Below are 24,286 nucleotides of genomic sequence, written 5' to 3' on the forward strand. Positions count from 1 at the left end.
TGCAGGGTGTGCGTGGCCCCCCAGGAGAGATGGGGTCTACAGGAGCGCAGGGAGAAGTGGTATGTTCTCTGGAAGTGAATCCGCTGGATCTGAAATGGGATGATCCCTTTTCCTGATCCCATCCCCGAAAAAATAGTGTTCCCTAAGACATTTTAATGATTTAGTGATTTAATGAGGAAAAAATGCTGAGGTCTCTTCACCTCCTGATTTATTTACTTAGTTTTTTAAAATTTCCCAGGGTGCCTCAGGTGAACCAGGATTTGAGGGTATTTCAGGATACCAAGGAGTGAAGGTGAAAACAACTTGTCTACCACTCTCTTATATTACTTTTGCATCACTTTTACGCTCTCAAAATGTTTCGATATGCAAGTGTTACTTTATTGCGAGTCTGTTTTGTAGGGACAAGAAGGCCGGACTGGTCGAGAAGGACCCCTTGGACCCCAAGGGCCCCAGGTATGTTAACCAGCCCCACCGTGGGCCCTCTCCTCCACCGTTAGTCATCATTAGGACATTTAAGACCCATGCGCCACCCCTAAAGCCAGAAGCCTGCCACCTAGGGGATTGCCCAGGCAGGCAGGCAGGCCGGCAGGCAGGCAGGCAGGCATACTCAAGGCATGATTCATTTTGCTCTGGCGGGGGAGTGGAGCCCCAGTGGAGGAGTCCTTGTAATTCGCAATTTTTTGGCGCATAAAACTCCGCTCCACTCCACAAACAGTAGTGGCACCTGGAGCAGAGTGAGAGAGATCCTGAGGGGGGTGGTGGGATTTGGGCTGTGTGTGTGTGTGTGTGTGTGTGTGTGTGTGTGTGTGTGTGTATGTTGCGTGGGGGTCATGGTGAGTTAGTGCTCCCTCATCTCAACAACTCCCAATTATCCCCCCTTTGACTGAGACAAACGGATTGGCCACCAGCAGGACCATCAGGGAGCAGGTTCCCCTGCAGAGGGTCTGGGATGTAGATTCCCATCACCTCCCTACGGACTGGCCCAAGCCTCTGGGACACGCTTCCCAGACCGGCACAAGAATGTTGGAATGTTGGCTGGTCCCACACAAACAGACAACCTCTCTCTCTAGTTTTCTACCATACCTTTTGTATTGTTTTTACACAGTTAAGTTACTTTCTTTGATTGCTAAAATAACCTTATAAGGACTCCAAGAGAGAGGTTTTGACACACTGCATGTATAGTTATGCACCCAATCAGGTCATGTTGTTTATGTTTTTTCTCGTCTCACCTCCAACAGGGTGTTGTTGGTGATGCTGGGGAGCGTGGATCTGCAGGCGAGAAGGGAAAACCTGTATGTGTCCCTCTTATTGATTATTTTTCTGAAATTAATTTTCCTTTCGTTTAATATTAGTCATGTGTTAATTCAAAAGAATATTTGTTTACGACTTTGTTTTTAGTATTTGTATGCCATCTGACTAATGAGCATGCTCTTTTTAAAGGGTGTCCAAGGAAGACAGGGAAAACTTGGCAGCCAAGGGGAGAAGGTCAGTGAAGGTCAACTGAAAGGACACATTGACATTTTCTAACTAATGTGCCAACCTATACAACACCAATTTAGTTCAAAGTAATTCTGCACATCAAAAAACCTTTTCAATTTCACTGGAAGTTAATCCAACACTAATAAGACCATTTAACTCAATTAGTACAGCAGCAGCTATGAATCATGCCAAAAACCCTTTCCAGTCCCTCATTATGAATTATTATCACGTACGTTGCGTCCTCCATGTGCCAAAGAATATGAACAGTGGCAGCTTTAGTGATGTCTCAGGGTTCGTTCTTGGAATTGTGATCTTATGTAATCGATATATTTGATCAGTTGTCATTTTGTGTTTTGCAGGGAATTGTGGGAGATCCTGGTTTGCCAGGGAGAGATGGAGGTGCTGGTGTGGATGTACGTTTCAGACTCCTCTATTGTCTTACCCTGACATGCTCTCCTCACGTCTAAACCTCTACTCTAAGACCCTTTTTCCTCATTCTCACCCTTTAGGCGTACCAAGGACCACAGGGCAAAGTTGGCAGGGGTGGACAAGTTGGAATTCGGGTAAATACACACAAGAAATGCTCATTGCGATTTTTATTTACATTGTTTACTTTTATTGAGTGTGTCAGTCCATGAACTTGTTAGCTAATACATTGCCACCTCTAACAGGGCGAGAAGGGAGCCATGGGACCTCCTGGGAACATGGGGCCCCAAGGCCGGACCGTGAGTACTCTCTCCTGGCCCCTTAAGGGCCACTTCCATTGGTCTTCCTTTACGAATCAGCTTCAGTGTCAAAAATGTGGGCTTCAGGAGTATTCCCGGGTTTCCCAGGATTTCCTCTCTTGCACAGATATCAGCTGGATAGTTCTGCTCTGTCCCCAGAGACAGCAGAGTGTAGAGAAAATAAACTTTTGCCTTCAGGTAGATTTATAAAATGTTACTCACTTCAGGGCCTGAGAGGTTACAAGGGCTCGGCGGCGAAGCCAGGAAGGCCCGGATTTATCGGACCCCCAGGACCCACGGTGAGCATTCCGGATAAATATTCCACAGGCCTTTGAAATACAAGTTCATTCTCTCCAAACCACTAAAACATGCCATGCCTCCACAGGGACACATAGGATTACCTGGACGCCCTGGCCCTAAGGTAATGAACTTTATACATTTCACTGCACCGCCAATGGAATCTTTATTGCCTGATTATTTATGCTACGCGGGTGGCTTTTCAGCTGGCAATTTAGCAGCCCGAGTCTATCCCTCACCTGATCACCAGAGTGAATGCCGTGTGGTTCACAGAGGATTATAAGCCTCAGCAGTGCGTCTCTCTCCTCGTGGCTGTAGCTACCTCTGTGATCTCCACTGTGGTGCTGGAGGGGCGGCAAACATGGAGTCCTGTGGCTCTGTTCTGGTATTCGCAACATTCTTGTCACAGGATTTAAAGCCGAGACACGACTCGCATTTATCTCTGTCTATACATGACCATGGGGGGGGGGCACATGTCAAGGTCAGCATAGCACAGCACTGCACTGTATCATGTAGCAGCATATGGTTTCCATAGTCCTCCTCGGTCGTCGGATGGGAACCACACATACAGTAAGCCTCTCCGCCTTATGAGGCAAAGCAGGCAGACAATTGAATAATTCTTTGAGCTGTCCAGACGGGCTCAAAGATTTGTGAGTGTGTGTGAGTGTCTATGTATGTGAGTGTGTGTGTGTGTGTGTGTGTGTGTGTGTGTGTGTGTGTGTGTGTGTGTGTGTGTGTGTGTGTGTGTGTGTATGGGGGGGGGGGGGGTTGTCCTGGTATTTTTAGATTTCCTGGTAAGTCTCAGCCTCAACATCTGGACCTTTGGTTCCTGCGTGCGCTGGAGGCCACTTAAGCACCTGCGTTTCATGTTTTCAAGATGCCCGTCAATGACAGCCGACAGGGCTGGTTTCTTCGAAGTGAGCTAAACACTTCTGAACAGCTTGTGTCATCTGGTGAGTCACAAGTCTCAAAGTCGCATCGAGCGAAGATGTGCTGTTGTGTCGCCGGGCCAAAAGAAATGATATATATCTGTCCATCTGTCCATACGGTGCGTTTGGAAGTGGGACATGGCCGCGCAGATACCAGATTTCGAGGACTGACGTGTTTTTGAAATGCGATCGTGTCTGATCTCAGCCTCCCGGACTGCCGAGCGCACAGACGGCGTGTCAGGAGGCCAGCTGGCTCCGACGCGGCTCACACACTACAGAGTGTATGTGACTGAAAGCACAGGCCTCTCTGTTCTATGTCCAGTGACGGCTCTCCATTTGAAGGAAATCCTTTTCAATGCGTTCTCTGACGCCAGTTAAAAGCAGCCTCTTGCACCATATCAAAGCTTTTATATATACGTCTAAACACTGTTGAAACATAAATGGCATGCATGCAAGAACATATAAATGCTATTGCAAAGTGTTCTACTACAAACGAAGGAGCACTAAAAACGTGGTGCGTTCAGCCTTGAAGTAAATCTGGCCTTGTACGAGGATCACAGTTTCACTGAAGAGTTGCAGCAAAAGCATTTGAGCTAAAGCCAATCATCTGAAATCCCTCTGGTGACTCTGAACAATTGTTTTAACGTGGAGGCATTGTTGCTTACTCACATACAAATAATGCAGTGTATTTAGATCATTGAAATGAAGGGATTTCAGTGGATAACCTGGCACTTTGAAGTAATGATTAGTGTTTACACTCAAAGACCAAACATAATTTTGAGATCATAGTGTCCACAGCTCTTTCTGGTTTAACATGTGTAACAGTCATAGACAGTTGTAAATTGGATGGTGTGACCACAGACATTGCATGCTGTGCTGATCCACTGTGGCCCAATAGAGCACACAGCCCATAATAAGACATCCTGGAGCTCAGAGGAAGAGGATGGATGTTAGACGAGAGCATCTCATCTTCATCTGTCGCCTTGCTCTGCACCCCTGCCTGAGGCTCATCACCGACACTCTTGATCTGCCGACTGAACTCAGAAAAAAGGACGCTCTGACCCCGCACAGGATCCTACGCAGGACAGAGAGAGAAGGAGCCTTTTAAGGAGCTAGTCTGGAGAGTCTCTGCAAGAGACATGTGCTTGCATTTAGATTGAATTCACAGCATGGTGTAGGTATATATTGCATCTAGACATCTTGTTAGGGAAGGAACCATACCTCCCTGCCGTCGTTGTAGCTATGCAGTATAGGCTTCCCTCTCTGCTAGAATGAAGAAGCTTTGTCCATTTGGGTGCTGGATGATGCCAGATCAGCGAGCCTGTGTGCTCCCTCTCTCCGCTGGTCTGTCTGCAGGCTCAGTGTAAACAGCACGTCCTAATCAGGGGGGGGGGGGGGGGGGGTGGCAGCAGTGTGGTCGGAGAGCACGAGTTGGCTAGCGCTTCTTGCCCGCAGGTTTGGACGGAGTCGCGGGAGCGGAGGTGGTAGGAACTGGAACGTCAGCAGAGACGATGGGCTCCCTTTCATTTTCCTCCTCTGGTTAATCACCTCCTGTCGGTCAGGGCCACAGACAGCGCAACTACATGATCATGTTGATTAATGAACGCTCCTGATAGAAAAGATAGAAAGATAATGAATGTGACAAAGAGCTTTGATAAACAATGTTACATGCAACCGTTGGGGTGGGTATCTTCTCGACACAAACTGACAGCTATGTTGTATTGAACCCCTACATGGATGCAACTGACTAGTCATTCCATGTAGGAAATGTAATTTGATATAATGGTGTTTCAATGAATAATTCATTAAAATGTATGCACTAGATAATAAGTTGATTGCTCTTTCAGGGGGATACAGGTATACGAGGAATCCAAGGTGTAAAGGGTGCAGAGGTATGAAATATTCCTGGATGATGACCAGATATGTTCATTTATATTCATTAATTCGCTTAATTAAGTCGCTTTTCAACATTTTAGATATTCAGCAATTTCTCTGTGCACTGTTTCACAATTACCTAACATACACTTATATTTTCCCAGGGAGAAAAAGGCAGCAAAGGTCCCAAAGGATGGGTAAGCAATTACATGATATTTCTATTGAAGTCAGCCTTAATTTAATTTAGACAATGTGAACCTGCACACTACTAGTTTTCGAAGCGTATTCGGATATGAATAGATTTAGCAGGTCAACGGCATGCATCGCAGAATACAGTCTTATTACCAAGAGCTTGATTAGTCATTCTAGCATTGAACTCTTCCATCTTGCCCTCAGGTACAGTAACTCTAATCTGGCTCCAGACTAGTGGATTCAGCAGAATCTGTCCAGAATCAGCACCGCTTTGAATCATCTTTGGGGACTGTAAATGACACTGACTGTGTGTGTGTGTGTGTGTGTGTGTGTGTGTGTGTGTGTGTGTGTGTGTGTGTGTGTGTGTGTGTGTGTGTGTGTGTGTGTGTGTGTGTGTGTGTGTGTGTGTGTGTGTGTGTGTGTGTGTGTGTGTGTGTGTGTGTGTGTGTGTGTGTGTGTGTGTGTGTGTTTTGACTTCTTATCTCAAGGTTGGTGACCAAGGTCCTCCAGGGTTCCAGGGAGTACAGGGGGTTCGGGGCCCCGGCGGAGAGCCAGGTCGCAAAGGGCCCGTGGGAAACAAGGGCGTCCGGGGTGAGGGAGGCCTGCTTGGGTTCCAGGGCCCGCCAGGACCACCTGTAAGTGAAAGCCGGCGGGGGTGGGTTGGGTTGTGCAATGTTTAAGCCATTGAGTAACATGTTTTGGGAGAACTCCATGCAAGTGTTTGGAATAAAGATTTTATTGACCACTGGGATTCGAAATGGAAAGGAGTCTTCGCCAGTGTTACCTTAACTAAGCTATGAGTCATGTGGTAAAACAGATTGAAATGCTACACACTGCCGTTCTAAATAAAAATCATTTCAAGCTCTTCTTAAATGCACCAACGTAGACAGGGGCATATCCTTATCTTTGAATTTGTGGCGAAAAGAACATCTAAAGGTGCTTTGACTTCCTGAACTTGTGTTCACTCTTTGTTTTCTGTAGAGTTTTACCAGATAGTTAAAGTCCCACATCCATATGTCATCAAAGCTCGTGTGAGACCCAGTCGTTCTGGCACTTGGCACATTAAATACGTGGTAACCATTTTGGTGTCAAGAATGCTAATAAATGGTTTCTCATTAGTGTTGGTCTCTCTGCAACGCGCAGGAAAGCTTTTCATTTTGTACGGCCATAAACCCCATAATGAGCCTAACGAAATATTGTTGGCTGTGTTTGTTTCTCGTTCATTACTCTGCCACCCATTTTCCTGCCTACCTCTGGGGGTTAAGTGCACTGTTTTCTGTTCCATGTCCCAGACTTGGGTCTCAGCCAGTTACGTATGTGGTAATGATTTTCTCTCTCCCACTCCGTCTCCCTCTCTCTTTCTCTCTCTCTCTCTCTCTCTCTCTCTCTTTCTCAGGGCCCGACCCTCGCTGCGCAACACGTCATCGAGGTCTGCAAGCGCGTGGTCCTCGAGCAGATGTCTACCTTCGCCAACTCCGTGAAGCGAACATGCGCCGCCGTCTGCCCTCTCTACGGAGACGTGCCCATGGGTGCCCCCGGACCCCCCGGAAACAAGGGACCCCCCGGACCACCCGTAAGTCCAAACCCCCCCCACCCGCCCCCCACCCCACCCTGTTTGTCTTCAAAGATCCCTTGCGACAAAAACATGCACTGTATAGCTGTGCGGTGCTGTGCGTGTAGTGTCTGTCAAAAGCAGCACACGCTGTTAAGTCTCTGTTGACAGGCGGAGCACTCTGCAGCCCACAAATGCAGTGTTTCAGGCTTCATTGCCTTTGTGGACCTGCAGCCATAAAACACAGGACCGGATCGCGCGCTATACGTTATTTACAGTGCCTATAGAAAGTTATCATACCCTTTTGAAATAGTTACTTTTTTTGTCTTACAGCCTGAAATCAAAACCCATTTAAAAAAAAATCTTTTCCAGTTTTATTTACAAATGTAGCTGTACAACATCAAAATAATGGAAAAAAAAGTCAACAGTTCTGAAAATTAATAAAAAATTAAAAACTAGAATAACAGGGTTGGAAAAGTCATCATACCCCTGACTTAATACTTTGTAAAGCTTCCTTTTGCTTTCATTACAGCCATCAATCTGTTTGGATATGTCTCTATTATAGCTTTGCACACCTAGATAGGGGAATATTTGCCCAATTTTCCGTGCAGAAATGTTAAAATTTAGTCAAATTCTGTAGGGAATGGCGATGGACTGCTCTCTTCAAGTCAATCCACATATTTTCTATAGGATTTAAGTCAGGGCTCTGACTTTGCCACTCAAGGATATTCATCATCCTATCCTTAAGCCGCTGCTTTGTTCTTTTGGCAGTATGTTTAGGATTTTTGTTGTGTTGGAAGGTGAATGACCTCCCCATCCTCAGCTGTTTAGGAGAGGGACGCAGGTTTTCCTCAAGAATTTTGGTGTACTTGGCAGCATCCATTTTCCCTTCTATCCTGACCAATTGCCCAGTCCCCGCTGAAGAGAAACATCCCCAAAACATAATGTTGCCCCCACCATGCTTCAAAGTAGGTATGGTGTGTTTTGGGTGTGTTTGGGTGTGTATACAGTGTTTGGTTAGCGCCTGGAGCTCAGTCCAAAAACTTCAATCTTAGTCTCCAAAAAGTTCGATCTTAGTCTCATCTGACCATATAAGCTTTTTCCACATGGTAGCAGAATATTCCAGATGTGTTTTTGCACTGAACTCCAAGCGCAATGTTTGGCGAAAACCAACACAGTACACCACCCAAAACACACCATACCTAGTGTGAAGCATGGTGGGGGCAACATTATGTTGTGGGGATGTTTCTTTTCAGCGGGAACTGGGCAATTGGTCAGGATAGAAGGGAAAATGGATGCTGCCAAGTACACCCACATTCTTAAGGAAAACCTGCGTCCCTCTCCTAGACAGCTGAGGATGGGGAGGTCATTCGCCTTCCAACACGACAATAATCCTAAACATACTGCCAAAAGAACAAAGCAGTGGCTTAAGGATAGGATGGTGAATATCCTTGAGTGGCAAAGTCAGAGCCCTGACTTAAATACTATAGAAAATATGTGGATTGACTTGAAGAGAGCAGTCCATCGCCATTCCCTACAGAATTTGACTAAATTTTAACATTTCTGTACGGAAAATATTCCCCTATCTAGGTGTGCAAAGCTATAATAGAGACATATCCAAACAGATTGATGGCTGTAATGAAAGCAAAAGGAAGCTTTACAAAGTATTAAGTCAGGGGTATGATGACTTTTCCAACCCTGTTATTCTAGTTTTTAATTTTTTATTAATTTTCAGAACTGTTTACTTTTTTTTCATTATTTTGATGTTGTACAGCTAAATTTGTTAATAAAACTGGAAAAGATTTTTTTAAAAATGGGTTTTGATTTCAGACTGTAAGACAAAAAAAGTAACTATTTCAAAAGGGTATGATGACTTTCTATAGGCACTGTATCTTCGCCTCTCGCGGGGCCAACTTACATCCTTCGCCGATATTGTGACGGACTGCGAGCGAGTGAGCGAGCGAGCAAGCAAGCGAGCGAAAAGCACTGGACTGTTTGGCAGAGCGGCCTGGAATTAAGGCGTTCAGAATTTCCGAGTCCCCGTGAAGACAAATAAGAAGTCACAGACGAGACGGGGCACTGGCCGCGGCGTTGAGAACTCTTGGAGCGGACGGCCGTCTGAGCTGGAAGTGGAAAGCCTGCTCCCCCATTTGTCTTGAAGGGCTCTTTTGAAGCCCCTCAGACATCCTCTCTCCAGCGGCCCTAATGGGGATAAAAGTACATGGGGCCTCAAGTGCAAAAACATGATAGGAATAGCCATCAGCCACAGGTTCCTCTGGCTTGGCACCGCATGACATTCACATTTATTGCCAGAGCCTTCGAGTGATAATGACATGTCGTCGAGGAAAAATAAATATTCAAAGAAAACTGTCAAGCTTAGTTTAAATGCTACATGTAAATACCCCAGTATCCATGCGTACACAACACAACCCTGTCAAATTCTTTACAAGTGAAATGTTATATTTTAACAGTAAATATCATTGTTTATTGACACTATGTTTAAAATGAATTCCACCAACCATGCATTCTCATTATAATATTCAACAAAAGTTAACTTTTCCCTTTTTATACTAGATGCAAAATGTTAATGTTAATATGATGTATCAGTGAAAAGTACAAACATAAAGGTTTGATTATGACTGCAGGGAGACTCTGGTACTGATGGTGTTGATGGTGAAGCGGGACAAGAAGGATTCTATGGAGAAGCAGGTGACCCTGGCAAACTCGGATCGCGAGGTAAGGGTCGTCATATACATCATACTCTATATGTATATCCAATATCCATCTGCAATCAGTCATGTTTGTAATGTACACTGGAGGTGGTGGAACTGAAGTTTACTCTGGCATAAATACAACTGTCTCCAGATTCAAATGACACTATTCTCAGATGAGCTGACATAACTACACAGTGGAGGACTTGTGATAACAAACATGATATCCAAGGGCAGATGATGGAGTAGATTTAACAATAAATGAATGTCCATGTACAGAACAGAACTAATTGACGTGAACCATGTACCTCTCACACATACAGTATATATTATTGGATTGGAGATGTACTGAGGCTTCAAGTTAAGATGAGAACTGTGTTTAGACTAAGTAGTGTTTAATAGTATGTGCTTACTTGATATGTAAATAGTGTAATTTATTCTTAAGTACAGTAGATTGTATTAAGCATGCTTAAAGCAACACTAAAGCACTTTTCCTCTGTTGCATACACGCTATTTGGCAACCTGTTTATTCAGCAAATAACAAACAAGGTAGAGCATGATTTTATGAAAGTATGATGTATTGCAACATCGAAGCAAGTCAAATTTGTAGTCGATAGAGGGCAACGAAGTGAAAGCAGAAGTGTCGTTCACCCTGTTATGAGTTGATGAACCGCTGAAATGATTTTGGAAACATTATTTTAAGGTACGAAAAACTCTTTAGTGTTGCTTTAAGGACTAAATACTCAGAACTTTCAGTTAAATATTAATGAAGACACTGTAGAGCTAAGCAGGTGGTAAAGTACCCACAAATGTTTATGATTAGGGATTTACTTTACTAAACCCTTAAAAGAGTCATTAAATACTCTTAAGTAGGTACTGGAAACCCAAGGTTTTGTTTGCGTTGGTATAATCTCAGTGGTATATGGATCATTTACCACTACGGGGGTTCTCGCCATAGGCAGACCGTCTCAATGTATTGCAACTTGATCCGCCTTGACGTCACATGTATGGTACAGTCCCCCCGCCAAGCCTGTGAAATCGAAGAGTATTTACAAGGCGTTTTATACATTTATTCGGCGATGATCTCAGTAACACACATGGTCGTTAATCACGTCGAACAGCTCGTTCTCGTGTACCAGCCTCCTCCCGAGGGCGCGCCAGTCGAGCGTGGGGGTCGTTAAGCATCCCAGTAAAAAGCCTCTCTGTGTCCCAGGTGAGCCAGGAGACCAGGGCGACAAAGGAGCCAAAGGCTACGGCTTGCCGGGTTACATGGGAGACCAGGGAGCAATGGGTAACTTCATCTCGCCGCTCATTCATTCAACATTATGCTTTTCATAACCATGGTTTGTGACACCCACCTCTCAGCCTATGTTGCTTTGGTGTGAGGCAGTGACATCAACATTAGGTACATAAGTACATGAGTGCTTATAATATCAGCGTATCACAGACATTTCATCATATCATTCTTACACACTATTCAATGCTACACCATCGAATGTAATAACCTACTGTACAACACAGCCAGCACTGACTGGTGCTCGATGGAAGCACAGTCTGATTTGGCATTTGACATCAAATTTAGGTACATAAGCACAGAAGTACTTATAATATCAGTGTGTAACACAGACATTTCATCATATCATTCTTACACACTATTCAATGCCACACCATTGATCGTAATTACCTACAACACAGTCAGCACTGGCTGGTGCTCGATGGAAGCACAGTCTGATTTGTTCAAAGTTCAACGTTTATTGTCATGTACTCATAAATAATCATTTATAAGTATTGACAGCCAGCACTGACTGGTGCTCGATGGAAGCACAGTCTGATTTGTGTCCAGCGCAAAGTCTTTCGGTCCATGACGGGCTTTTGCTTCGTCCACACCAACAGGTCAAAGGGGCAGGATCGGACGGGCCTTCAACGGACGTCCGGGAGAGATGGGCGAGCGAGGCCACGGTGGCCGGCCTGGCCTCAGGGGTCATCCTGGCCTGCGCGGCGTCCCTGGGGTGTGCTTGACCAGCGGTTGCGTGGACCTCGGTGCCGCAGGCGCCAGCGGAGGAGCGAGCGTGAGCGGAGCCGGAAGCGGCATCCTCCCGCCCCAAGTGCCCGCGCCCGTGCCCGCCCGCCCAGCGCCCCGACCCCAGCCGCAGTCGCCCCGTCGCTTCCGAGGGCGCGGTTAAAACTGTCAACAACAAGACTGAAACAAAACAAACACAAAAACAAAGTCACTTTTAGTCACTTTTAAGGGTGGAGTTGGGGAAGAAAAAAACCTTGCTGTTCATACAGAGATGTGCCCATGATTTAAAATGATTCAATATGTAAATATATGAGCCAAAATCGTATTGAGAAAGACTGAAACAGACCCACTAGCCTTTTGTCTCGTTCACAAATCAGTCTTTAACATCAAGAAGGGAAAACAACAGAGGAGCTTTGACGAAGACAGGTGGATGATTATTTAACTTGATTTGGAGTGACACTTGGTCATCTCTTTCTGACGTGGAATACTGCTGTTCTTTGTAATAAAATGTGGAAAATAATGACTAGCTTTGCCATGCTACCTTTTCCACTGTCTCTTATGATGAATGAGTTGTACTGTGTTCTGTATTCACGCAGTGCTGGATCATGAACATAATCACAGGGTAATAATACTCTCCAATTATGTGATTTCAGGTCCATTATGATAGGAACAAATGAGTTGTAATTACTTAATTATAACTCATAATTACAAGATAAGCAAACATTTAGCCTCCTGAGTCTTGCCCCAGCACGCAATCAATAAATGTGTCAGATTATGCACACAACATGGTGTAGGGTATTATATTAGCCACAGTGTGGCAGATAGGCTGTAATTTGCAAACCAGCATGAGTGTGTGGTTATTGGTTAACAGGTTTTTCTTTGCCCTCTTTCAACAGTCACTTATTGCAGTATTTCAGCATTTGCTTCATATGACTGAGACTTTTAAGAGGATATTCTTGTGCAAGGTTCTTTCTGTTCCGAGTTACCATATTCGTATATGATACTCTGCTATCGGTTTAACAAGAAAAGAAAAGCTTAGGGAGGATTAAATGAATTTGCAATGTGCCAATGCTTCATTGAATTTGAAAAAGGAGGCGTTTCAGATGCGAGTCGAGATGTTTGTTGCATTTGGATGCCAGAATCTGATTCGACGTGTCCCTGCACATGAACTCTAGGTGGAAGTGAGATAGCCTTACACTGAATAATAATCGTAATCGCAACATTTACTGTCACGATATGTTTGTGTTCGTGTCTACTGTACTTTTGTGTCTCTGTACGCCTCACTCCATTTCATGTGGAAATTGGATATCACTGTGGGCTGTTTCTCTGAAAAGCATAAAGGGGCTCTGTTTATGGACAAAAAAGAAACAAATCTAGCATTTGTCCATGTTTAAATCATGAGAAAAATCCAAACAGTTTTACGATTATCACCCAACCCATACAGTAGATCCATGAACAAAACTCATTTTGGTGCACAATTCTCAATTGCAGCATGCTGTCCTGTGACATCTTTCATGCAGTGTCTTTGATTTGTGGAAAATACACATTACATTCTGGTGCCCCTTCCTTGTGTTGCTGACATTAAATTATTATTTTTTGTGCATTTTCCTCTATTCTTTCCTACACAGTGCCCCCCCTCTCTCTCTCTCTCTCCCTCTCACCATACTGTAACAGTTGTACAACAGTTTTACAACAGTTGTATAAAGGATATTCCCTTTTTCCCACCTACCCTGAGAAGACACATAAGTATGCAGGCATACAGTTAGGTGCTCTGGTGCTGTTTTCGTGTTTTTTTCACTGACTTGCACTCATGGACGCCTACTGCACCTGACCGTTGAATCCAGAGCTTCCTGTGTAATAAGGCCTCCTCCATGAGGCCCCTCATTCCATTCCCACTCACAGTCCTGTGGGGTGAGAAAGAGAGAGAGAGAGAGAGAGAAAGGCCACACCGAATGTTTGGGGTGTTTGGATGTGTTTTTTTTCTTTCTTTTTCTGTCCTGTTTCCTGGCCCCCCTCTCTTCCTCCATGTCTCTCTTTCTCCTTCTCTCTGTGTCTCTTGAGAGGCCATCATTTTTCTCTTCTATTCTGATGACACCTTCTCCCAATAGCAGTGGAAGTCTTTCTCTCTCTCTCTCTCTCTCTCTCTCTGTCTCTCTCTCTCTCTCTTCCTTTCTGTGGTGTTCTGTCTCTTGTGTGTTACAGCCAGTTCCTTCCATGGAAACTCTTAATATTTTGCTCCATCTCTCTTTCCCCGATGCCTCGGCCCAATCGCTTGCCTCAGCACCACTTCGAGCAGATCTCCCCGATGCAAACCACACAAGTGATCATGCTAATAGTCGTTTATTGCATGGAATTATAAACCATTACGGCTCAACTACTGTCCTTCGCCAAAACAAAGACTGACTGTTGCTTTTGCTGAGGTTCACAGTAAGGCCAATAAAAGACGGTCTTAAAAAGAAAAAGTAGCTTTATTGTGCTTCTGGTTAACCATGATGAACTCTTATTTGGGACCAAATTAGCACTTGAAACTTTAAAAATGAAAGCGTTAGTGAGAGATAACACTTAGAAGCCAATGGAGGATGTTTTATTTAACCTCAGAAAAAATAATACAGTTGACATACAGTACAGCCTATGCCATATATTTTGGTTTCGGGGTTGGTTTTGTATACCCATGTGTTCTTCCATACATATGGTCAAGCTGGATGCGTTCAGCCATCCGGACATACAATAACATGGCTTGTAATGCACTTCACACATCTTCTGTTTTGACCATTATGAAACATGGAAACAACCCTGGACCATGTCCTCGCCATTTGTCTCCCAAGTCCGACGGAATGCCCTGCCTCTTATTTATTTTTATTTTTCTGAGTCCCTGCTGAACATTTCAATTACTGGCGACCCGGCGTGAGGACTCCCCTCAAATCTGTGAAGGGGTTTTTCCAGTTTTCCAGGTGCTCCTCTGTGTGCGCACATCACGCTGCGCCCTGCAACTCTCTGATTAGACATTCGTCAAAGAGCGGAGCGGGGCTGCCAGAGCCATGTCAGCAGAGCGAGGGCCTCTACATGACAGCGCTCAGAGACCTCCAGCCTCCCCGGAGCTGACAGAGGGAGCCAGCCATCGCTTTAGACTCCAGTTTATGTCCAAGGCATTAGCCTGAGAACCCTTTTTTTTCACTCGAGCAGAACGCCACAAAAGTCTTTTAGAATAATTCTGCAACTTTTATAGCCTCTACGTGTTTTGAAGAAATGCTCTAGCTTACAAAATGACACAGGAATGAAAGCAGAGGGTTGTGTCATTTCAGGTGAAAAAAAAGAGATGACTTGCGATGCCAATGTTATTAAAAAGCTTTGGTCACTCACATACTTTGAGCTGCAGTGATCCCTCAGCTCCGGTCTGCCCATTACACCCTCACAGCGAATGTTCTTTCATATTTCATGCAGGAATCTGTTGCTACTTTTTATGCTCCCAGGAGTTTATCAGGCATCAAATGTGTGGAATGACTCTGGCAACAATCATCCACACACATCTGGCACATATCCTTTTTTGAACAAGTCTACAAGCAGCAATTCATTGTGAGGGCCCTTTTGGCTCAATATGCCTTCCATACTTCATCAATATCAACAATCCGTGGTGTAACCAACAACAAAGAGACATGAAAGGAACTGTTTACAGCATCAGACGATGAAATGAATGTAAAATGATCATAAATCACTAACATACCACAAGTAATGTTGACATCCAAATTAGAGCTGTATGATAAAGGGGGGGATTTGTCCATGTTTAAATCATGAGCAATATCCAAATAGTTTTATGATTATCATGAACAAAACTCACTTTGGTGCAATTCTCAATTGCAGTATGCTGTCCTGTGACATCTGAAATGCGATCATCTTTCATGCAGTGTCTTTGATTTACACATTACAGTCTGGTGCCCCTTCCTCGTGTTGCTGACATTATTATTTTTTACATTTTTGTATTTGAATTTGTTTTCTATTGTTCTATACACAGTGCCCCACTCAATTCTTGGTGCCACCAACAAGAAGGACCAACTGTTTACAGCTTCAGATGATGAAATGAATGTAAAATGATCATAAATTACTTTAATATACCACAAGTCATGTTGACATATCCAAATCAGGAGTGTACGATAAGGTAAAATAAGGTATACTTTCATGTAATACTAGTACTACTGTACACTGTACTACACTACTGTTTATAGTCAGTGTATTCTCGGTCAGAGCCTTTGTTGTGTGTAGTTGTGGGTTGTGACTTGTCCATGCTGATTCAGCCGAATCTGAGTTGACGTAGGGGGCTACTGTATGTGGGTGGCGGAGAATATTGCTGCTAGCCTCTACTTCCTAAAGCGCACCACACGTGTCAGTCTCATCAAGCCTCCTCCAAACCAAAGCCACTGCTAAGAGCAATACAATACCTCTGTCCGTTTGGACTGGTGTGACAAATAAACTAGGTTTGTTCTATTTAGTGTACATTACATTATCTACCCTGCAATCTGTCTCCAGTTTCAGTGTCTGGCAGAATGCTACAAGTCACTGTCTATGCCTTGTTAAATGTTGTACAGAGTGCAGGCCTAAAAAGTACTTTCATGATTAAACCCAGGGACTGGGAATAGTTGTCAAAAGTCAACTCCAGAATGCATAACAAATATATCAACAGTGGATTGGGTTAAAATAATTTACAACTCTCCTTATGATTACATCAGTTAAGTTGTTATGCTAACCAGCAAAGAGTATTCTGACAGCCTAGAGTGGAGGAGGAATGATTCATCGATTTTAATGCAATTGTGTTGGTCGTCACTGATAGCCATCTAAATGACTTAATTACACAACTGACATTCATAGTCAATGATGCTTTTCAAGAAACAGATTGCTGTTTACTGAGTTCTTCAAGAGGACCACACACAGCCTATAAACCCTGAACACAAAAAAAATTCCAGTTTAAACAGCAAGGGCAAAGGGAGGGTAAAGGTGATGGTGTCCAGTTAAAAACAAACCGTACGATTAAACGTAAAGGTTTTCTAATAGGCCGCTTCAAAAACCATTCTGTCCTGTCTAATCTGCAAGTCCTTTGCAGAGTCCTTCACATAGTGTTTAATCGTACACAATCCAAATCCCTAAAGCTTGGAAGGATGTTGCCGGCGTTACTACTATTTTCCTCTAGCTCCGACAAAAAGGGGGTTGTCTTTCTTTCATTATTTTTTCTAAGCTTTCCTTATCTGTGTCTCTTTCCACCCACTGTAATTGAGGGTGGCTGCAGTCCAAAAGATCTATGCTGGTGGAACTGAGAGAGAGAGACAGAGGGAGAGAGAGGGAGGGAGAAGAAGAAGAAGAAGAAGAAAAAGAAAGAGTGTTCAAGAAAAAGAAAGAGGGATAAAGAGTGAAAGAGGAGGAGAGGGAGATCAAGAGAGGAGGGGGGAGAGGGGTTGAGAGAAGGAGAGGCAGTGAGACAGAGAAGTGGAGAGAGGGTGAGGACAAGTAAGACAGAGAGAGAGGGGTTTGAGAGAGAGAGCAGGGGAGAGAGAGAGAAAGACAGAGAGAGGTTTGAGAGAGGGTGAGGACAAGCAAGAGAGAGAGAGAGAGAGAGAGAGAGACAGAAAGAGAGAGAGGTTTGGGAGAGGGAGCGGGGGAAAAGTTGGGAGTTGGAAAGGGACTGGAGAGGGCAGGCTTTCACACTGGAGCAACATCTGCACGGCTGCAGCCTTCTCTTTGCACTCTGCACAGCCTGCCTGCCGTCGCTATGGAACTCCAATGAGGAGGTGAGGTGAGAGAGCAGGGGAGCTGCTACAGGAAAGGGTCGTGCCTCAGCCAACCTCGGCATCAGGTAACCTCTGTTTTCCCTTTGCCCCACGCAGGGCAAAAAAAACTTGTCTCGTGCCGTAACCTGCAGGCGTGCGTGGATGTGTTTTAGGCTCCATGGGCACATGTCCTTGCCTTCTATCAGCCTCTTCTTTCTCTTCCTCTTCTTAATATATTAATCAAACCATCCATCAGCAGATGCTAACAACGAAATAACATGTACCCCTCATCATCCATTTAACTGCTGCTGTCAGGTCATCCCATGCAATTGCATTGAGAAGAACTTGGTCTGTACATGTGTTTTGTGACTGTAGCTAACATGTTCTGCCAGTGTTCATGTTCATCTTGGTTTTGCAAGTGACCAGAGAGCAATGGGAAGTTTGAGCCTTTAATTGAGATAAAACAGAATATTTCAGGCAGATAGGGAGAGAGAGAGAGAGCGAGGGAGAGGAGCCTGCAGATTCTATGCCTCATGCATTTCATATCAGCTAGTCTCCAGAGGTCAGTGAGCGGAGCTTGCCAGAGTGAAAAGCTGCAGACGTGGTGGAGGCATACTGAAGACATTAGGGGTAGTTATCAGTCCCTTGTTTGTGCCACTGTCACATTCAAAGAATGAATGGAATGGTTTAACTGGTCTGACAGACTCTCTCCTCGCCTCACTGAGATGAATATCTCTTTAATTCAACAGGATTGCGTACAGTAAGGCACCTCCACTGCAAAGGATGCCATTTTTTTGTGTGCACATTTTTTTTATTGCGCAGGTGAGGCAGAGTTTGAAGGCACAAAAAAAAGAGGAATTTATTTTGGATCCAACTAGTCCATGTTGTTGAGCAATCCTTACTTGGCGTGGAGATGTGAGATAAAACATTGGCTCGTTAGTGAGCAAGGCAACACACCAAGTAGAGTCCCCTCTGGAAAGGGAATGGTTTGGTCCACAGTAGAACGTTGGGTTCACGGTTTTCATTATTTGAAATCAATTCAATGGTTTCTGTGATATAATGTTTTGACTTTGTTTTGGTGCCCCAGGATCTTGGCCGTAATTCATTTTCCCCCTCATCTTGGCAAACCAATTGAACATGCAAAACAGCAGTTGTTGATTTAGAGATCAAATTACCGCCTCAGTACAAACTGCATGAAGCAAAAAGAAAAAAAAGAGAGGCAGATCTGGGGGAACGGAAGGCTTCCAAAACAGAATCATTCACCACAAAAACATGGAAAAGGCTAAAAGTGGTAGAAAATGACGTTAGGCATATGCGCTCTGCACCTAATTGCTCCTCCCTTCGTTTTCTTTCCTGTCAAATTTCAACTAAAAAATATTGAAGTTTGACAGAGAATTACGTAACCATAAATTGCGATATTGAATTGCACTAACGGTTTGTTGGTGGGAGACACTTAATGGTTAATGCTCCAGGGCAAAAAGGTTAATGCTCTGGGCAACACCTCATCTGGAGAAGTGAGGAGAATCAGCTGTTCAGCTAGGACTTCCTGTCTCCCACAGCCAGCTGGATAAGACCCTCCAGACTTAGATAAATCTTTAATAATATCACTACAAACAAGACCAGTAACTCATCGCTGGATTCCAAAGGGATTCTTTATGTCATGTTTCAGTGCAAGGGGGGGGGGGGGGGGGGGGGGATTCCCAGGGAAGAGGCATTGTGGTGAAATTTTGTGAGTGTTTTGCTTTGTGCTTTTATTATAGCACAGGATGTTTTAACACATTGCATTCCAGCAACATTACTATACCTTGTTTTCCTTCATCTTGACCTAGGTGTAGAGCCGTAAAGTGTCTGGAGAACGCCAATAACTTTAAAGGTCAGTGGAAGGGTCATCATGGTCCACAGAAGCGCCATATGGCAAACTAAGGAACTGACCAGTGGACACACATACACACCCATGCACACCACACACAAATTCACACACACACACACACACACACACACACACAAACATACACATCGTAACACACACACAAACAAATGTAGACTCACACAGACAAAGTTAACATATAGACCGCAAATGAAGCACAGAAACATAGATGCATGTGATCATAACCATCCATCGTCATCATCCTCTTCATCATCTTTATCATCATCAGAGAGAAGAGCAACAGGATGTATATCTGCAGTATGGCGTTTTCATGCTGTCTACTCAGGAGAGTGTAGTGTTGCATGACCACATCATGAAATCGGAATCAGGCTCGTTTTTTTTCTGGTCCGGAGTTGCCTTTCTTTTTTTGTCACGAGTACATGTGTTTGGTCATCGTCCAGAACTGGAACTTCACTGTCTGACGCTGCAAATGGGTTCCATGTGGGACTGGCTGGGATGTAGAAATATTCGGTTCTGGGGAAATTCAACCAAAAGAACTGGGGGATTGATGGAGGCGAGTTTTGGAGTCGGGGGTAGTTGGGATGGTTGGTGGGGGTGGGGGGGTGTATAGGGGGACCTAGCCGACTGGCTCCTGCTGATGGCTGCGTCTTCCAGATATCTTTCCCCTAGCGTTTTGATTGGGAAGGCGCTGGGAGTGGGTGGCCTGTTCCAGCTTCTCCGCCATGGCCGTTTGACGCTGCATGCCTCGAGCCCATGTCCAAGAGTGGAAAAGCGCGATCACGTTACAGGCCAGACAACACACACACATGCGGCACGGCAGAATGACGTGCGCAAGGGGTAAGACCCGTGTTCCGGTCCAGCTGGCCATTCCCAGGCCGTCGCCGAAGGAACTGCCTGGCTGGCAGGTGTTAGCCTCGACAGATCGATTAACCAGTCGACATCCCTTCTCTCCACCCCCCCCCCCCACACACACACACGCACACAATCCCTCCTCCATACACACAAAAAAACATTGTCTGTGGAGCATATCTGTTACTCATTTATTTCGGAGTCTTTTTATAATGTCTACGTTTTTTTTCACTCTCTCTTGCTGGAAAGTTCCATAAAATACACAATTCCCCGAAGCAGACAGAGTTGAAACGCAGTCCGTATTTGAAGAGGAGAGATTCCGCACTGCACCAGGACATTAACAAGAATTAGTTGTCCGATAGTTAGCAGACGCGCGACATAATGGCTAAACGCAGAACCTTGGGGATGCTAAGCTAAACACTAACAAAGAATGAATCCTGAGGACAGTCATCTAAGTCATCCGGCAGTGCTTCCAAATAATTTGACATAAGTACACAGCATACCATTTAAGGCTCTGCTCACCGCTGCTAACGCTCTGCTACCATGTTCAGCCTGAAATGTTTATGTCAGCCTGCAATTTTGTTGGCATGGACTTAACACTGTTACATAATTTGTTTGCCAAACATGCAATTAACAGCCTCTATCTCTTTTTTGTCTAAAAATAGTCTATTGTACACAAACACAAAATGCATGCATGCTGAAGAAGTAACCGTTCATGACATCCGACCTGTAGCCTACCTTAGCATCCAACTGAAGATGTTCATGTGAAGGCGTCTGAGCAATGCACGTCTTATTTTCCATTTCTCTTCAGGTGCAAAACTGGAGCTTGGTTCTTGCGGATCATGGGTTACAAAACAAGGTCCATGCATTATGTCTTGTGGTGTCTTTACTTCTTGCTCCTTCACTTGTTTTGTTCAGCACAAGATGAGGACATGAGATTGAGTAAGCGTGCTTCTCACATCTTCATCACAGTATGTTGCATATCTCCATTTGCATGGTGACCATTGTCTTATAACATTGAGGTTTACTGAAACTTCACTGTGGCTTTCCATATCAATATCATTTGCTAAGTCCTACATTCCATTGATTGTTTTATGCAAACTGTAGGAATATGCTGGTAAAAACTAAAACTAACTTCTAAAACACCTCCAAATAGCTGGCAAGTTTGGGCTAATTTAAAAAGTATTAGTTTCTCTGGAGGCTTGTACTTTGAGGCAAATATTAATTGTATGTCTACTTCATACTATACCTCCATATTGTGAACCATCTGGTTGCTAAGTAGCAATATTCCCACTTCTCTTCTGCAGGTTGTAGAACTTCCCAGAGCGATCTGGTTTTTATAGTAGACGGATCATGGAGCGTGGATGATGTAAACTTTGAGATTGTTAAGAAATGGCTGATGAACATCACTTCCAGCTTCAACATTGGCCAGAAGTTCACCCAGGTCGGAGTGGTACAGTACAGCGATGACCCACTCTTGGAGATACCTCTGGGCAAGCATTACTCCAGCAAAGCCCTCCTGAAAGCTATGGACGAAATCAATTACTTGGGCGGAAACACCAATACGGGGAGGGCTATTAAATTTGCTGCTGACAAATTGTTCGCCCTCTCTGAACGTGGTCCACATGGCATGGCAAAAATCGCTGTGGTTCTGACGGACGGGAAATCACAAGATGAGGTATTGGCTGCCGCCGAGGCCGCAAGGAAAAAGGGGATAATTATCTTTGCGATCGGTGTGGGGTCAGCAATAGAGGAAGTCGAGCTAAGGGCCATCGCCAACAAGCCGTCGCGCACTTATGTTTTTTCTGTCGAGGACTACAAAGCCATCTCTAAGATCCGTGAAACCATAAGGCAGAAACTGTGTGAAGGTACGTATGTTTGTGATTAATACATGTTGAAGTTCCCTGGGTTGAACTATCTCCGTTTTGGACCTAAAGCTGTCAAATCGTTTTAAATTGTAAGTGAATGTAGTCCATAAATAATGTGTGTTTGTTAAAAATAGCCAGGTTTATGGACCTGGCTCTCACAGGAGAGGAAGTGCTGTTGTTGCCCCTCCGCATGTTTACCTGGGGGCCTCACCAGAGGACAGATTTGCGTTGTGGCCAAGAGAGTGCGAGCTGCACGGATCGTTTGGTGCCTCCCACTTCACAGGAAAGATCAGTGGCTGATTTACGCAGCAGAACATTCGAGTACTCTGTGCCCATATCACAGGCCGTAAATAACCCTGGAGCGTGAAATGACCATGATCTTCCATATAGCTTGATCTCCTCCAGAAATTGGGTTGTCAACAAAGCACAGTAATTCCACACATTAGTACCTCCACGTTGAGCAAGCTTGCAACAGCCGACAGTATACTGTTCTGGATAGAGTAGCCTATTAGTGATTCTTTATGCGAGTTGCCTTCTGGAAACCGTCATCTGAATCTCGTCGACCAGCCCGGTCTTACACCTAAACGTAGAATACAATTGACTTTGAAAATGCTGCTACGGGACATAAAACAGTTCTCTGCAAAACAGTAGCAGATGTTTTTTGTCAACCAAATAAGGAAACAGACCAACCTTTGGGCCGTTTACAAACACGGTCAGGAAAAACAAAGTCCAAAGTCATTTGGTGTAGGCTGGCATATTAGCCAGCAAAGTCTTTGAGGACTTGTAAAGAAACAATATAAAACTAAGAAACAATATTGCCATCAGGTTGGAAAATGTGACTAGCATAACATTTTATTTGGACCCCAGAGAAACGTGTTAACCCAAAATATTTTGCAGAATCCAGGCAAAGCCCACAATTAAGATATTTGCTAGTGATGGTCCCTTCTTGTCTGTTTTTTAAAAGAGAGAGATGTTCTTTAGGCCGACTGCATATTTGCACAATGTCCAGGTAACCATGCCAAGGCTTTTTACTACAAATTCTTCAGTTCAGTCCCAGGCCAAATGAAATCAACAGTTGCATTCCATACATAGTTAACCCTTCCATTACTTTATCTACTGACCACACAGTCACCACAATATGCCTGAAACTCAAACCCTATTTAGTAAAACTGAGTTCAGTTTAGTCATTTTAATTCATAAGGCAGACACGAAAGAGTAACCTATTCAGGTAGCAGAGATAGTAGTTGCCAAGACCTCAATCCCATAAAAGGTTCAAATGAGTTCAAGGATGAATCTGAAAATGCATTCAGGTTCATTTGAAAGGAGTGCAGCGCTGAGCTGAAATACTACAGATATTATGTTCTGTCTAGATGTATAGATAAGTAAGTGAATAGATATTTAACCTCCAAGCTTTTGCCTTCCTTCCTTTCAGAGACTGTCTGCCCAAGTAGAATCCAAGTAGACTCCCGGGACGAGAAGGGATTTGACATTCTGCTGCACCTATCCATGGCCAAAAAGTTGAAAAAGACACAAGGATCTTACTACGGCAAAAAAGCCTATGAAGTAACACCAAGAGTTGACTTAAGCGACAGTACCAAGTAAGCCTAGTTATTACTAAGGTATCTTGTCAACCAAGAATTAATAAGGTCTATCTGACATATCCATAAATCCAATGCATCATATAATATACAATAATATGATTTAATATGATTTGAATACTGTAATAATATCAAATAAACTGATATGACAGTGAATTTAAAAAAAAAATGTTTGTCTGACTGGATTTTCAATTATGATTATTTTCAAAAGCAACCGTGGACCAAATCGATGATTTTTCACATAGATCTCTATTTCTCAAGGTCACTGACTGTCGGTACTCAAAAAAGAGACAATTTTTTTTTTTACCTAGTTCGAGTTGCTAGTTCCAACAGCTACAGCTCTACACTGGGGGCATGAACAAGTTGATTCAGGAACATGCCTTCAGCATGTAGCGCTGTAGATTCCTTGCTCATTTAGTTGAAACTAGCGAATCGAGCTGGGGAAAACCGATTGTTTTCAATTCGTTTGGTACCGACAGCACTCGGTGACATCAAGAAATGGAGATCTATTATGTAAAATCTAGAGATGCACCGATCGACCGGCCGCCGA

The 24,286-nt window shown here is 44.1% G+C and overlaps 2 protein-coding genes across 6 annotated transcripts in view; both read left to right on the forward strand.

Annotated features, from left to right (window-relative positions):
• The first annotated feature begins 260 nt into the window (after positions 1–260).
• LOC134063578 (collagen alpha-3(IX) chain-like) lies at positions 261–11,943 on the forward strand. The gene is made up of 16 exons (XM_062519169.1): positions 261–292; positions 400–453; positions 1,239–1,292; positions 1,441–1,485; positions 1,839–1,892; positions 1,989–2,042; positions 2,151–2,204; positions 2,432–2,503; positions 2,590–2,625; positions 5,278–5,322; positions 5,470–5,502; positions 5,986–6,132; positions 6,894–7,070; positions 9,695–9,785; positions 10,974–11,051; positions 11,654–11,943. Exons 7-16 carry the CDS (start codon positions 2,166–2,168, stop codon positions 11,941–11,943), a joined length of 1,008 nt encoding a protein of 335 aa, XP_062375153.1. The 5' UTR covers positions 261–292; positions 400–453; positions 1,239–1,292; positions 1,441–1,485; positions 1,839–1,892; positions 1,989–2,042; positions 2,151–2,165.
• A 5,481-nt stretch (positions 11,944–17,424) lies between these two features.
• The window catches only part of LOC134063933 (collagen alpha-1(XXI) chain-like), a 35,009-nt gene continuing 28,147 nt past the window's right edge, over positions 17,425–24,286 (forward strand). For 3 of the 5 annotated variants that reach the window (XM_062519691.1, XM_062519694.1, XM_062519696.1), the window contains exons 1-5: positions 17,425–17,619; positions 19,363–19,406; positions 21,082–21,212; positions 21,578–22,138; positions 23,571–23,736. In XM_062519691.1, the coding sequence (XP_062375675.1) occupies positions 21,113–21,212; positions 21,578–22,138; positions 23,571–23,736 (827 nt within the window). In that variant the 5' untranslated portion in view covers positions 17,425–17,619; positions 19,363–19,406; positions 21,082–21,112. The remainder of the gene's footprint in view (positions 17,620–19,362; positions 19,407–21,081; positions 21,213–21,577; positions 22,139–23,570; positions 23,737–24,286) is intronic. The other 2 variants (XM_062519693.1, XM_062519692.1) reach the window with 2 other exon arrangements.

Source organism: Sardina pilchardus, chromosome 18 (assembly GCF_963854185.1).
Source record: "Sardina pilchardus chromosome 18, fSarPil1.1, whole genome shotgun sequence".
Lineage (NCBI taxonomy): Eukaryota > Metazoa > Chordata > Actinopteri > Clupeiformes > Clupeidae > Sardina > Sardina pilchardus.